The sequence below is a fragment of the Leopardus geoffroyi genome, chromosome A3 (assembly GCF_018350155.1).
Source record: "Leopardus geoffroyi isolate Oge1 chromosome A3, O.geoffroyi_Oge1_pat1.0, whole genome shotgun sequence".
In the NCBI taxonomy this organism is placed as follows: Eukaryota; Metazoa; Chordata; class Mammalia; order Carnivora; family Felidae; genus Leopardus; species Leopardus geoffroyi.
Window position 1 is genome coordinate 93,391,172 of NC_059336.1, and position 13,864 is coordinate 93,405,035.

The following is a 13,864-nucleotide window of genomic DNA, read 5'->3' on the forward strand; positions in this document are numbered from 1 at the left end:
TTAAATAATCAGAAACTGGATCCAAACTTCAATCTCATGAAAATGAAAATAAGGTAACATGAATGCCTTCATTTGAAGCTAATGTTACAATAAGGGAAAATACCCAGAACTCAAATCTCTCTCTTTTTATTTGTAAATATTTGCATCACTTAGTTTTGGATAAGTTTCACAAGAATATACATGATTTTTGTTGGGGATGACAGCAACATTGACAAACAGTCCCTGTTATGCCTGTCATTATATTATTGCTAAATCATCCACAATATCAGGACCTGATTTTAGTTACCAGGGACATAGCCAAAACATGGAACTTAAGTTTCATTCTGATTACATACAAATAGCCAGCACTTAAGAAAACCTATGAAAAGTGATCTATGTCCAGTAATTTAAAAAAAAAAAAAAAAAAGAAAGAAAAAGGAAGGCAGAAAGGAAGGAAAGAAGAAAGAAAAACATCTTTAAAAGCCTAATACAATTACACAGTAGGCCTCTCACATTCTCTATGCTGGTATAATAACTAAATGGCAAATAACACAGAAAGTTATCCCTGTGAGATCCCTGTTGCATGCTTTAATTATAACTAAAAATTTACAACAAAATCAACCCTTGGGTAAATTGCTCTTTGGTTTAAATCTTCATTACCTCCTGGAATTTTGGTAAAATCACTTTGTTTTTAAATTAAGCTGGTCTCTCCTTCTTTACTCCATTACAGAAGTCAAACAACAAGAACCAGACGTTAATTTTAGAATGAAAAAGTTTTGTGTGTATGTGTGTTTGTAAGTCCAACCTCTGTATACAAACTGTTAAAAAAAAAAAAAAAAAAACAGATGTTTTAACATAGTGCTTTATTCCAACTTAATCTCATCCTTGAATGAACTTCCTTCAAGTTTCAACCATTTAAAAAAAAAAATAAAGAAAACAGTCAATTTCCTGGTGGTTGTAATTTAATTAAGTAACCTTTCACACTGAGCAAAAACCCAAAAGCAAAAGGGTCATTAATCTTTCTAGTGATTAGAGACACCTCTAGGGCTTCAAACATTTACCTCTCCTTCCCCGCAGCAGAAATGCTTTTAGGAGGATCATGGTTCATACCTCGCATTCCCTGGAGCCAGAGATGGTATATGTGCAGGGCCCAGATCCATTAACGGATATATCCATGGTCTCAGAGTTTGTAGGCTTGTAGTCCACATAATACTCCTGTAAAGGGGAATTCATTTGTCTTTCAGACTCTCTGGTCTTTTTCCGTCGCCGCTTCATAAGAGAATGTTGCTGAAGTTGTTTCATGCTGGCTGGGTAGCGTTTCCAAGACACATAGATTACCAAGAGGATCATGGCCACTGAGAGAAACAGAGCCACACTCCCTGCAATAATTTTGTGAAAGGAAACATGCTCATACTCTTGCTCTGTGCCAGGAATCTGAAACCCTGGGGAAGGGCTTGGTGTTTCAAGGGTGGGCTGGGTGGGGTCAGATTTGGAAAATGTAGGTTTAGGGATAATCAGAGGCTTCTGGGGCGTTTGGGGTACCAGGTGTGATTTTTCTGTGTTGACCACCTGAACTTCAGAGCAGATATTATAGGTTTCCACTGCATCACTAACCTTCTCCCCCTGGATATGCTTAGGTCCTGCACATATCATGGTGCTTTCCTTATTTCCTTTGAAATTCTTAAGCCAATAAAATAGAGGACAAATGCTCCGACTGCATTCCCACATATTTCCAGACAAAGTGATGGATATTAATGATATCCACGCATTGACAGTTTCCTGTGAGATGTTGGTAAGCTTGTTGGAATCCAAATTCAATTTTTGCAAATTGGGTAGACATTTAAATGTGCCCGGCTCAATTCCTTGGATGTCATTCCCTGATAAATCCAAGTTGTGTAAGGAACTCCAAGTCCATGTCAAGCCTTGGCTAATGGAACGAATCCTGTTCCACTGTAAGTAAATTGAGCGGAGATTGAAGAGACGTGGAAAATGAGCAAAATTGATCTTGGAAAACTGATTGTGCTCCAAGTGGAGCTCCTTCAACTTCAAGAGGCCAGCAAAAGCATTTCGGGACAAGCTTCGAAGACGATTATAACCCAAATCCAGAAAGTCAAGATTTCGACAGTCTTGAAACACTCTTATCGGCACAGTCTTTAATGAGTTAGATCTCAAGTGCAAAATGATGAGTTTCCGAAGACCTTTAAATTGTTCCGATTGCAATGTCTGAAGTTTATTGTAGGAGAGATCCAGATTGCGGAGATTGGGAACTGGGTGAAATGTTTTATTGTGCAGATAGGTAATTTTGTTGGAGCTTAGAATTAATTCTTTCAGTCTACGGATCCCTTGAAAGGCATCTTCATCCACTGAGCTAATGTAATTATGGTCAAGATAAAGCCATATAAGCTGGTTAAGGCCAGCAAACTGATTGGATTTGAGTTTCTGAATGCTGTTGAACCTTAATGATAAGCCTTGTGACCCTCCAGAAATGTTCTCAGGGATATCTGCGAAAGCATGAGACTCACAGTATACAATTTTGCCATCACATCTGCAGTTCTTTGGGCAAGCTCTCTGAGCCCCCGTGAGCATAACAAGCAGCAGTGTAGGAAGTAGCACTAGCACCACACGCATGCCTCTCAGCTGCGTAATTAAACGGAAACCTACAATATTAAAAAGAAGACAAATGCACATTGTAAAGCTATTAATATAAATCACCACCAGCTTACCGATATCAGGGGCATTCCATCTAGTGCAGTCATGGGACAGTTGATTTAAGAACAATGTATTCAACATCTGAAGTCTTATTTTCTTCAGTGTTGCATGTTTGCTATTCAGGTTTCCTTCTTTCTTCCTTGATTTTCAAATCATCACAGTGCCGTGGAACTAAGAAAATCTTTCCCGAGTTTCAGGAGTTCATACAGTCATCAACACTGAAAAGCACACAGCCTGTCTTATCACTTAACGCCAACATTTTAATAACAATAATATTTGGGTAGTCATTCTGTTGAACATCAGCACCAAAATGAAGAGTACCGAGTCTTCCGGTAATGGCAAAACTGTGACTTAGAAAACCCTGTACTTGGACATATTTCCTAGTTGAGCAAACAGACTTTGATTTGACAAAAGAGGTTCAGTAAGCTGTCAAGGTAACCCAAGTTTGCCCTGCCTGAAACTGTATCCTTATTGCATAATGGAATAACAATACATGAGCTCTGAACAACTGGCATTGGGACTAGTATGGGCAACCAGTGAAGCATGGTATGAAGACTACTAACAGTGTGAGGTACTCTCAACGTGTTAATAAGCATATATGCTCTCAGCATTCAGGAGGACCTGCCTACCGTGGCTCTCTTGCCCAGCAATAGATACATCAGCCCAGAGCCCTAACTACTGATAACACAGAACATGTCAAAGTTAAGATTGTCAAATTCTTATTAAATATTTGCATAAAATGAAAAATAATTTTGTGTAGTATTAGTTTTGTTGTTATTTTTAACATAGTTGCTTTTGCAAATTTGGGGAAAAAACAAGAAGAGAAGCAATAGACTACTACCCCCCATTTCCAAACCGACCTGCTCAAATTTCTCAGACTTTTTTTTTTCTCCCCTACCTCCATTAACTTCCAAAAACCTGCAAAGTTGCAATGTATTGGCACTTGTGCTGCATTTCCAAGTCATAGCATGTTAAGGGACTTCTTTCCTCTGTCAACAGTAGATTTATTATTTCTTAGCGGTAAGGGGGGGAAAAAAACCCTGTGTGCTGCAGTTTCTTTATTTATCTTAAATATTCATATTTTAAGCAAGAGGCAATCAGCCAAACCTCTAATTAAAAAGCTCTCCTTCCTTCACTCAACCAGGTTTTTGTTTTGTTTTGTTTTTTTTAATTTGAAACCCGATCTTGCTCTCTGTCCTTTTGCCAGTTACAATCTCATTGAAATACATTCCAGCTCTTCCAGACAGGGGAAAGGGGGGAAAAAAGCCAGTCACACTTGAAAAAATAAGACTGGCAAATGACTGCTGGAAATTTGGAAGCTGTGTTTAGGATACAGCTTCAAAGATAAAACAAACCCTTGAGCGACCTCTGATAAAGTAACGACCCCACCCCTACACACACACAGTAAAGTGTTAACATTCTTCCTGACCGCGACCAGAAATACAAGCGTGGTTAATATTATCAAGAAATAGAAGCAAACACAATATTTATCTCAGGCTCAATTCCCAAGCTGTAGAAACGCATACAGAAGAGACAGTCTTAAAGATATTTCTCTAGAGTCTGTTTGAGTCCGTGTTATGCATTTACAGATTTAAAAAGAAAAAACTACTAAAAGGAAAATGATCTAAAAATATAATAGCAACTATACTGAGTCAACTGGCAAACTCAGAGGCTGCTGCTTTTTGCCTGTTTCCCCGTCTTTTATCAGCTAATGCCACGACTGAGAATAGGAAGCCAAGAGGATCAGCTTTGCTAAGAAGGAAACAACAAAAGTTCACTTACCCATCCTTTGTCATCCAAAAACGGTTCCCCCCTCTCTCAGCTTTCTTCTTATTTGGTCTCTCGTGCTGAAACCACCACCACCTTCATGACACAGTGCGGCTGTCATTCACACCATTCTGATCCCGCATGTGAGCTAGTAGCCCCATACAAACTTCCCCGGAGAGGACAGGCAAAAAATATATATACATATATGAAAAAAAAAAAATCAGCATGGGGTGGGATGGGGGGGGGCAGGGAAAAGGAAGCCCGTTGGGGGGGGGGGGAGGGGGAGGGCCTCTAAGCTCTGAGGACCATTGTGTAATTCACCAGAGACCCATCAGCAGTAATTGGCAATCTGTGCAAAAAAGCTACAGCCCATTTCGAAGGTAACCAACTTCTCTGTAAAAAGAGAGGTGAAAAAAAAAAAAAAAAAAGGAAAAAAAAAAGAAAATCTTCAGAATACCTGGCATTCCTTATTGTGCTGGCTTTTGCCATTCCCAGATAAAGCAATTCATCCTCTGGATTTTCAGTTCTTGAAGCAAGTAGGCCTCCTGTGCTGTATGAGACCCCAGTTTAAAAGCTATGCAGGCTAGGTTTATCCATTTAGCTGGTCAGGTTTAAAGTGTTTTGTAGCTGTGCTGAGAGGCAGCCCTTGTCTAATTCAGAAGGCTTTCCAGAGACTGATGATGCTCAGAGCTTGTTGGTGCTAATGCTTGAGTTTGTGATACACTGAGTGCCCTCCGCTGGAGAAAACAGATTGCACATTAAAGACGGGAACAAGTGAGCCTGTCAGTGGTGTGCAGCCTTCCCTCTCTCAGAAAGGGAAATTAAAGGCACAGGATCACTTTTTTTTTTTTTCTCTCCAATAATATATATATTATGAAAGGGTTATGCCAAGGATTCCATTCAGTGATATTAAATAATAAGTAAAATACTGGCTAAATATTACCCAATTAGCAGTTTTTAAAAGTTCCCTGGGCCTTTTTTTTTTCTTTGCACAGATCACAGATTTATTATCTTTTTTCAGCAGAAATCATTTGAGCTTTTTTGTTGTTGTTATTGCTGTCAGTTTATTTATTTATATTTTTTAAGCAAGTCACAGAGAGAAGCAATCTTAACTCAAGGGAAAAATATGAGATCACTTTTAAAGATAGTTACTTAAAATTTTTAGATCTAATTTTTAAATTCCCAACTTTTGATCATTAAATACACTATGCAATTTTGCACATCTTATTAAACAGTCTGGATCATTACTTTCTTGAAGTGTACGTTCTTAGTCTTAAAGTAGTTACTTTTAATACTATATTAACAAATGTGCAGGTAACTAAGAGAAACTAAATGTTACTTAGATAAGAGTTTTATTCCAGAGTATAATTGACATCCTTGTGCAGTCACCATATTTTAAAGTTGTCTACATTCATAATGCATTTTTTGTGCAAGTTACTTATAATGTACAATTCCAGAAGAAAAAAAAAAGCATGTGAGTTCTGTATCACTGTTGTATTTCTCTAAAATTTGCCAAGTATCCTCACAATTAGGAAAGACGAAATGATGAAACACCTGCAATATATATTTTTAAAAGCCTGTGCTTTCCATCAACTTGCATTGGACTTTGAGAAAAAAAAATAATGATGCATCACCTTCCATTTTGTTTCTCCTCTTTACTTGTTTATTTCATAATCCTCTGGCAGAAGACTTTTGGAACAATCCAAAAGAATGAACTAATGTAACACGGAGAGAGACTGCTAGATGAGATTACTAACCAAACTGCCAAAATATTAATAAGGAGGGCTTATCATATAAATAACATAAATAATTTGACTCAGATTTATGTGTAGGCAGTAACAGGCAATTTATCTAATTACTAAGATTTTTCAAGGAACAGAAAGAGATAATATGCCCCCCCAAATATATCCCTTTCTCATTAACTGATACTTGAATTTCTATTTTAGAAATGTATACTTTTGGCTTAAGGCTTAATACCTATTGAAATGCAAATGAACACCCAAAGAGGGAATTTTATTTGGTTAATGAAAAAGGTATACCTCTCTAAGGAAATAAACATAAATGATACACATATAATTTGTTCATAGTATAGTTTACATAGAAACAAACATCCTACCCAAATATTCAATAATAGAGGGTCATGTGAAGAAAAATTAATATATTCATGATTAGAACACATGCTGCCCTTAAAATTAAAATAAAATTACTTGTATTTGTTGACAGGGAATGATGACCACAATGTATAAAGCAAGGTGAGTAGAGGCAGAGAACACAGGAAAAAGGATGATTAGGGAGTCTACTTTTGTACATATTTTTAGTTGTACATGGAGGCAAAATAAACTATACAGAGTAGATTTTCCTGGGAGATGAATTTTGTATGGATTTCATTTCATCTTTTATGGGTTTTTTTGTCTATTTGTATTTTCTGTTTCTTTTAAATATGATGACTACATGGTACATATAACATATATGCACATATACATATGCTGTTGCACATATGTGTACATTTTCCTTTGTTTGAATATAAGATATAAGAGGGGCGCCTGGGTGGCGCAGTCGGTTAAGCGTCCAACTTCAGCCAGGTCACGATCTCGCGGTCCGGGAGTTTGAGCCCCGCGTCGGGCTCTGGGCTGATGGCTCAGAGCCTGGAGCCTGTTTCCGATTCTGTGTCTCCCTCTCTCTCTGCCCCTCCCCCGTTCATGCTCTGTCTCTCTCTGTCCCAAAAATAAATAAACGTTGAAAAAAAAAAATTAAAAAAAAAAAAGAATATAAGATATAAGAAAGAGCAGCTTTTGATAGTGGATTGGAAAAATCTAATGGTGTTACCCACATTGATGGTGTAATAACCAACTAAAAAGCAAGCTTTCTTTGAAGTACTAAGATCTAATAGATGCCAAATTCCAAAGCAGACACTAAATCACATGCAGATTTTACAAAGAATTTTGTCAAAAGTCAATTATACACTGTGATTCTTGAACACACTGTGAGGGCACAAAAGGGCCAAGAGAGTTAAGAGGGACAAAAGATGTTGTGAGAAGGACTTCTTTGGAATGAGTTGTCCTGGTATTACTTACATGTACATACACGTACACACACATACACATACACACACACACACACACACACACCCTTCACCGAAGGAAATGAGGGTGGTATACCTACACCTTAGCTTAATTGTAGTGTGTTAAAAATAAGACAAAGGCACCAAATGGGGTTACTTATGTTAAGCCTCATATTGACAAACCAGGATTTAACTTAATTACAGTTTGGCCACTCCAGGAAAACAGAATCTTAAACCAGTCAATAAGGAATCACCTGGTCAACACTAGTAAGGTCATCTGTCTGATAGTTCCCTTTATTCCCTGAAGGAAAGTGACCTTGTCACAACCAACCTGCCTTTTTCTAATATAATATCTTTGTCCTATTCCCTTTGGTCTATAACAGTGTCTCATTTTTATGGCTTCTTAGAGCCCCTTTCTATCTGCTAGATGGAACGCTCCCCAATTCATAAATCACCGAATAAAGGCAATAAGATCTTTAGAAATGATGGAGTTGAATTTTGGTTTAACTGTTTTGGTGGCAGTGATGGAATTCAAAGGAAATGTGTGTATTTGAGGGAACAACAAGAAACACAGGTACAATTACTCATGAATCCTTTGAATTTGTCCTTCTTGCCATTTCTTAGGGCCACAGGTAAGTTCCTCTGAGTTCTGAGTTCTGCTCTCTTTGCATTGAACTCTTGGTCTAATCGGCTTTCTAGGGACACCTAGGTCGCTCAGGCAGTTGAGCATTTGACTTTTGATTCTGGCTCAGATCATGCTCCCAGGGTTATGGGATTGAGGGGATTGAGGTACTGAGGGATTGAGCGTGGAGCCTGCTCAGGAAACCCCCCCCCCACTCCTTCTGTCCCTCTTTCTCTCTCTCTCTAAAATAATCATAATTATAATAATCATAATTGTCTTTCTAGTCCAGGGCAGGTCAGCTTAAGGTAACAGTTCTACCAGAACCTCAGCCCCTAGACTTAGGTTCAGTTCCCAGACGCCATATTGGGAACTCCTGGTGCTTCATTCTGCAGTTTTTCATTTGATTGGAATCCCAGTTTGCAGTCCCCATTTGTTAGGTCCTCTCCTCAGTACTCAGTTCCACATTGGAAACTGTTAGCGGGGCACAAAATGCCACCTCTTGTCCAGGCTACTGTTGATTTCTGTTAATAGGCACATAAGGTAAAGGCCATTGCTAATGGGAATCGTGGAAGCCAAAGCTACAAAATTGGTGGATGGCACGGGTGGAACACTTAAAAGCTGTTAAAGCACTTGCCACCTAATTCTAAGACTTTCATGTTAGGATTAGGTGGCTACAGAATGGGTTAGACTGACACTAGGTCACATGCAACCTGAAGAAAATTTCCAGGTAATGAGGAACACTGTAAAATGCACATAATCCTCAAGCCAGTGACACATCCCTGTTAGGTATTATTAATTTTGCTCTGGGACACCAAAGGCGTACCTAAAAGAAATAGGATCCTTACATTCCAAAGATTTGAGAGTGCCACCTTCTGGCACACCTGCTTATTTTATGGCTAAGTAATGTGGGTCTCAGAAGCTGTACATACCTACAAAAATGGAACAATTTTACTAAAGGCATCTAGAATTACAGCGGCCATTATGGGGAATGATGTGGGAAACAAAGGCAGAAAGAAATGACAAAATTAAATTTCCTTATAACCTGCAGCCCAATGACAAGTATTTGAGGCACTCAGAGTACAGCATTCCTCCAGGAACTCCCAACTGTCTTAATATGAATGCTTTACAAGAGGGAAAAACAACCTTAGCTTGACAATAGTTAGGTTTCCAGGATCCTGAGAGTCTTCTTTAGCATATGGAAAATCCTCTGTAAACTTCCCCTTGCCTTTACCTCCCCCAATTCCCAAGTATATAATCAATTACTCCTCACAATCTCTGGGCATCTTGTTCTGGCCACTGTTCCTGTCCCCGTGCTTTAATAAAACCACCTTTTTGCAACAAAGACATGTCACAAACTCTTTCTTGGGCATTGGTGCCAAACCCCAATAGGGAACATTCCAATTAGACAAGATTGTTCATTTTAGAAGTGCATTTGAAAGCAAGAGTTCCCAAAACAAATAAATACAATGGGGTATCAATTTTATTTGGTATGCATAAGTCTCCAAAAAGTTTCAAAATTCCAAAATAGCTTCATTGACATATTTGCTAAAAAGCCTAATGCCAAATTAAAAATATATTAAAACAAAAAACAAGATCATCAAACAGAGGTAACTCCTATTGCCTCCTATCTACCCCCCCACCCCCCTGCCTTTCGTTATCTGAGTACTCAGTCTACTAATCCTCTGTCTGAATTGTCTTTCCACTATTAAGAGACAGCAGGAACATAAACAAAAGTCTACCAAATTACTGGCCTTACAGATACCTCGGTATATACTCTGGAAGGAGGGTCCCCATAAGAACCCTTAATAGCGTTAACAGAACCATGAGAGATTTTGTGATAAACTGCTACATTATTCCCTTAAACAGAAAAAAATGTCTCTTTCTTCTGGTTATCTTTGGGGGTGGCTTTGGATCTTGGGAGGGTAATATCTTCTCCACCCTCTTTGGGGATGCCTCTTGGTTTTATGGGTCAGTGGTTCATACTTCCAGGAACATTTACTGTTTGTAAATGGCTGAAACTAGTCCTGGCTAAAAATGATGATTTTTTTTTTCCTGGCAAGATATTTCAAATGATATTTTAAGCATCTCGGTGGTTAGAAGTTGTTCAAATTGAAAGCTGATATTCAGAGCCTGATAACATTTTTAGGCCTCCTCCTCTAAGCTAAATGGACTCAGAGGGAATGAGAAACAAGTGAAAGACAAAGCTCTAATCTAGAATACAGGAATATTTTATTTCCGTTTTAGGTGAAGATCTTCTCCCTGATATAAAGAAGCAAACTGAGGATAATTTAATTGAATGGGTAGTTCAACCTCTTGATATCATTGGGGCTGCAAGCCAATTCTTTGAACAATTAAAAGCAACTGCTCTTATCTTACAAATGTTTATAAAACCAGAAACAGCTCTAGAAACAATTCATAGTTCACCTACCATTTTAACTAATCCCAAACCCTCCACTATTTATCTCAAAACGAAGGCTTATATTGAAAAATTCTGGCCTTAGGGAACAAAAGTGCTACTTGGAGGAACAGGCATTCTTTCTCTATGCCTTTGAGATGTAAATATTCTACCCAGTCTTCTCTGGAAGTTCTTATCTAAACCATCTCTTTGAAATGCAAACTTAAGAGGGGCGCCTGGGTGGCGCAGTCGGTTAAGCTTCCGACTTCAGCCAGGTCACGATCTCGCGGTCCGTGAGTTCGAGCCCCGCGTCGGGCTCTGGGCTGATGGCTCAGAGCCTGGAGCCTGTTTCCGACTCTGTGTCTCCCTCTCTCTCTGCCCCTCCCCCGTTCATGCTCTGTCTCTCTCTGTCCCAAAAATAAATAAACGTTGAAAAAAAAAAAAAATTTGAAATGCAAACTTAAGAGAGCAACTTATTCAGAAAGAGAGCAAGAGAGAGGCTGTTTGGGAAACTGGAATTAAGGGAAATGAAATAATGTGTCTTCCCCACAAATATTAATAAAAAGGTTGAGCCATCTGAGCAGGTAACTTTAACTTATTCCATTTGCCAGAGACATGATTTGTATCCAACTGCTCTTCTATAAACTAGTGAATTAAAACAGTGTTGGGACTGGCTTTTACTTTCAGTTTGTCCGGATAAAAAATATGCACATGTGTTTTCCACACAGGAGAGGACTATATGACAGAGAAAGTGTCAGCCTGAAGCCATTTTAAAACCTGGTGATACCCCCAACAGAAAGGGTTTGCAAACTCTGCCCTTCTGCCCAAAAAAACGAACAAACGAACAAACAACAAAAACAGAAACCAATCAAGTTTGGAAGGTACTAGATAGATGAAGAAAAAAATATGTCATCCTTGTCAAGGGAAATTTGGTCCAATGGAGCTATTAAGGATCTAGCAATGTGTACATGAAAAAGAGAAATATCTTTTGACATCTGCTAGGACTAGAGATCAAAAAACCTTTTGATAATTGTTAAGTCAACCAAGAAGATTCCTGGGGCAGTCTGAAACAATAGTAAGTAAGGGTGAGAGGAGGTAAGAGAGAATGAGAGAAACTGACCATACTTTTTTTTATAATTCCTAGGTAGCAGACGTTTCCACCCACAACTGGTCCTACACTGGAACGGGACAGTGCTTATGTGTGAGCTTTATATAAAACATACAATATTAATATGGCAGATCTAATATTCCATTTACAGATTTGAGACTTTATGAACTAAGGATATAATACGAATTTTTGTTATCTCAAAACCATTTTGGGGGCGCCTGGGTGGCGCAGTCAGTTAAGCGTCCGACTTCAGCCAGGTCACGATCTCGCGGTCTGTGAGTTCGAGCCCCGCGTCAGGCTCTGGGCTGATGGCTCAGAGCCTGGAGTCTGTTTCCGATTCTGTGTCTCCCTCTCTCTCTGCCCCTCCCCCGTTCATGCTCTGTCTCTCTCTGTCCCAAAAATAAATAAACGTTGAAAAAAAAAAAAAACATTTTGTTACACACAGAGCATTCAGCGACCTCACCTTAGTAATATGGAACTGACCATGGTAGGAGTTTTCACACCAAGGAAATCAGCAAAAGCTGAAGTTCAAAACATGATTTATTATTTTGTTGAGTATCTACACTTAAGAAAGTGATATAGAAAATATTCGTAACACAGATTAAACTTAAAAGTATACTGTTTATAACCATTTAATTATAAATAGGTTTTATGTAATTATAAATAGCTATTATATAAATATAAATTATAATGTATATAATTTCAAATATGTAATATTTGAAAACTATGATCTGATGGGGCAAAAAATTACCATGTCACTGATGAACAAGGAAAATTCTAATATATGTATATACTGTTTCACTTTTGTCTTACTCATTAATGTAAGCAAAAATATCAGACAGTATTCATGCTGGAATAATACCTGGAGAGCCAATTATTAAACATTTACCAGTAAACCACCATGCCTACAAGTCTACACCTATATTGTTCCAAAAGTGAACTAGTTTAAACACATTCATGGTACTGATGACCTGGTTTCAATATCTAAATCAAAAGTTCAGGGCGTCTGGGTGGCTTAGTCAGTTGGGCGTTCGACTTCGGCTCAAGTTATGATCTCACTGTTCATGAGTCCAAGCCCCGTGTCAAGCTCTGTGTTGACAGCTCAGAGCCTGGAGCCTGCTTTGGATTCTGTGTCTCCCTCTCTCTCTGACCCTCCCTGGCTCATACTCTGTCTCTCTCTCTCTCTCAAAAATAAGTAAACATTATTTTTTTCTAATTCAATTATGATTACATAACCGATGTCACTTCCAATATCCTCAATACTTTTTTCTTTTCTAAAATATTATTTGCTCTCCTCAAAACTTAAAAGCCTGTATCAGTTAAGAAATTTAAAAGTGAAAGAAATCTCAACTCAAACTGAGTGAAAATAAAAAGGAAAATTATTTTAGTTTGTTTAAATCAAAATTCTATACTCAGATACAGGTTGACTCAGAAATTCAAAGTATCACTGGTATAACCAGTTTCTTTAGTCCTTCTCAGGCCTGATTTCCAATGTGTTCTTTCCAATGTAATTTTCGTTTCAAAACAGCTCTAGTAGCTCCAGTTCCATGTACAGTAAGATTCAAGAACTAACAAATGTTTCATTGCATGAAGTAACTCCAGTACTCTAGTGGATTTTGTCCCCCCTATTAATAATTTTCTGTGACTAGATGATTGGGATTTCCTGAGTGGTTTATATAAAGGTCATGTATTCTACCACTAGGTGTGCTGGGAATAGCTTCTTCTTCTTCTTTTTAAACATATTTTTTAAGTGTATTTATTTATTTTTGAGAGAGAGAGAGAAAGAGAGACAGAGAGAATTAGCAGAGGAGGGGCAGAGAGAGAGAGGGGGACAGAAGATCTGAAGCAGGCTCTTCTCTGACAGCAGAGAGCCTGATGTGGGTCTCAAACTCACAAATCATGAGATCATGACCTGAACTTAAGTCAGAAGCTTAACTGACTGAGCCACCCAGGTGCCCCTGGGAATAGCTTCTTAAAACACATGTACTGGGAACAGCTGAATGGCTCTGTAGGTAGAGTTCCGCCCCATGTTAGATATACAGCTTACTTAAAAAAAGACTCAAAAAAAAACCAAAACGTGTACTAAAAGGGGGAGAAAAATGGTGTGTGCATCTCTTCCAAAGTATAATGCCATCACCAAAAAGGGGCTGCTGCCCTGCCAGGGTATACCTTGAATCTAGGTGGGGATCATGTAACTAATCCTCACCAAGGACTATGAGTAGA

General features: G+C 38.4%; 1 protein-coding gene across 3 annotated transcripts in view; it reads right to left on the reverse strand.

The window, feature by feature from the left end:
• The window catches only part of LRRTM4 (leucine rich repeat transmembrane neuronal 4), a 701,253-nt gene extending 696,033 nt beyond the window's left edge, over positions 1 to 5,220 (reverse strand). Inside the window, exons 1-3 of one of the 3 annotated variants that reach the window (XM_045446641.1) lie at positions 4,913 to 5,220; positions 4,471 to 4,621; positions 1,090 to 2,636 (exon numbers count right to left, since the gene is read on the reverse strand). In XM_045446641.1, coding sequence (XP_045302597.1) covers positions 1,090 to 2,636; positions 4,471 to 4,474 — 1,551 coding nt within the window. In that variant the 5' untranslated portion in view covers positions 4,475 to 4,621; positions 4,913 to 5,220. Of the gene's footprint in view, positions 1 to 1,040; positions 2,637 to 4,470; positions 4,622 to 4,912 lie in introns of all 3 variants that reach the window. The other 2 variants (XM_045446640.1, XM_045446642.1) reach the window with 2 other exon arrangements.
• Positions 5,221 to 13,864: the final 8,644 nt, after the last annotated feature.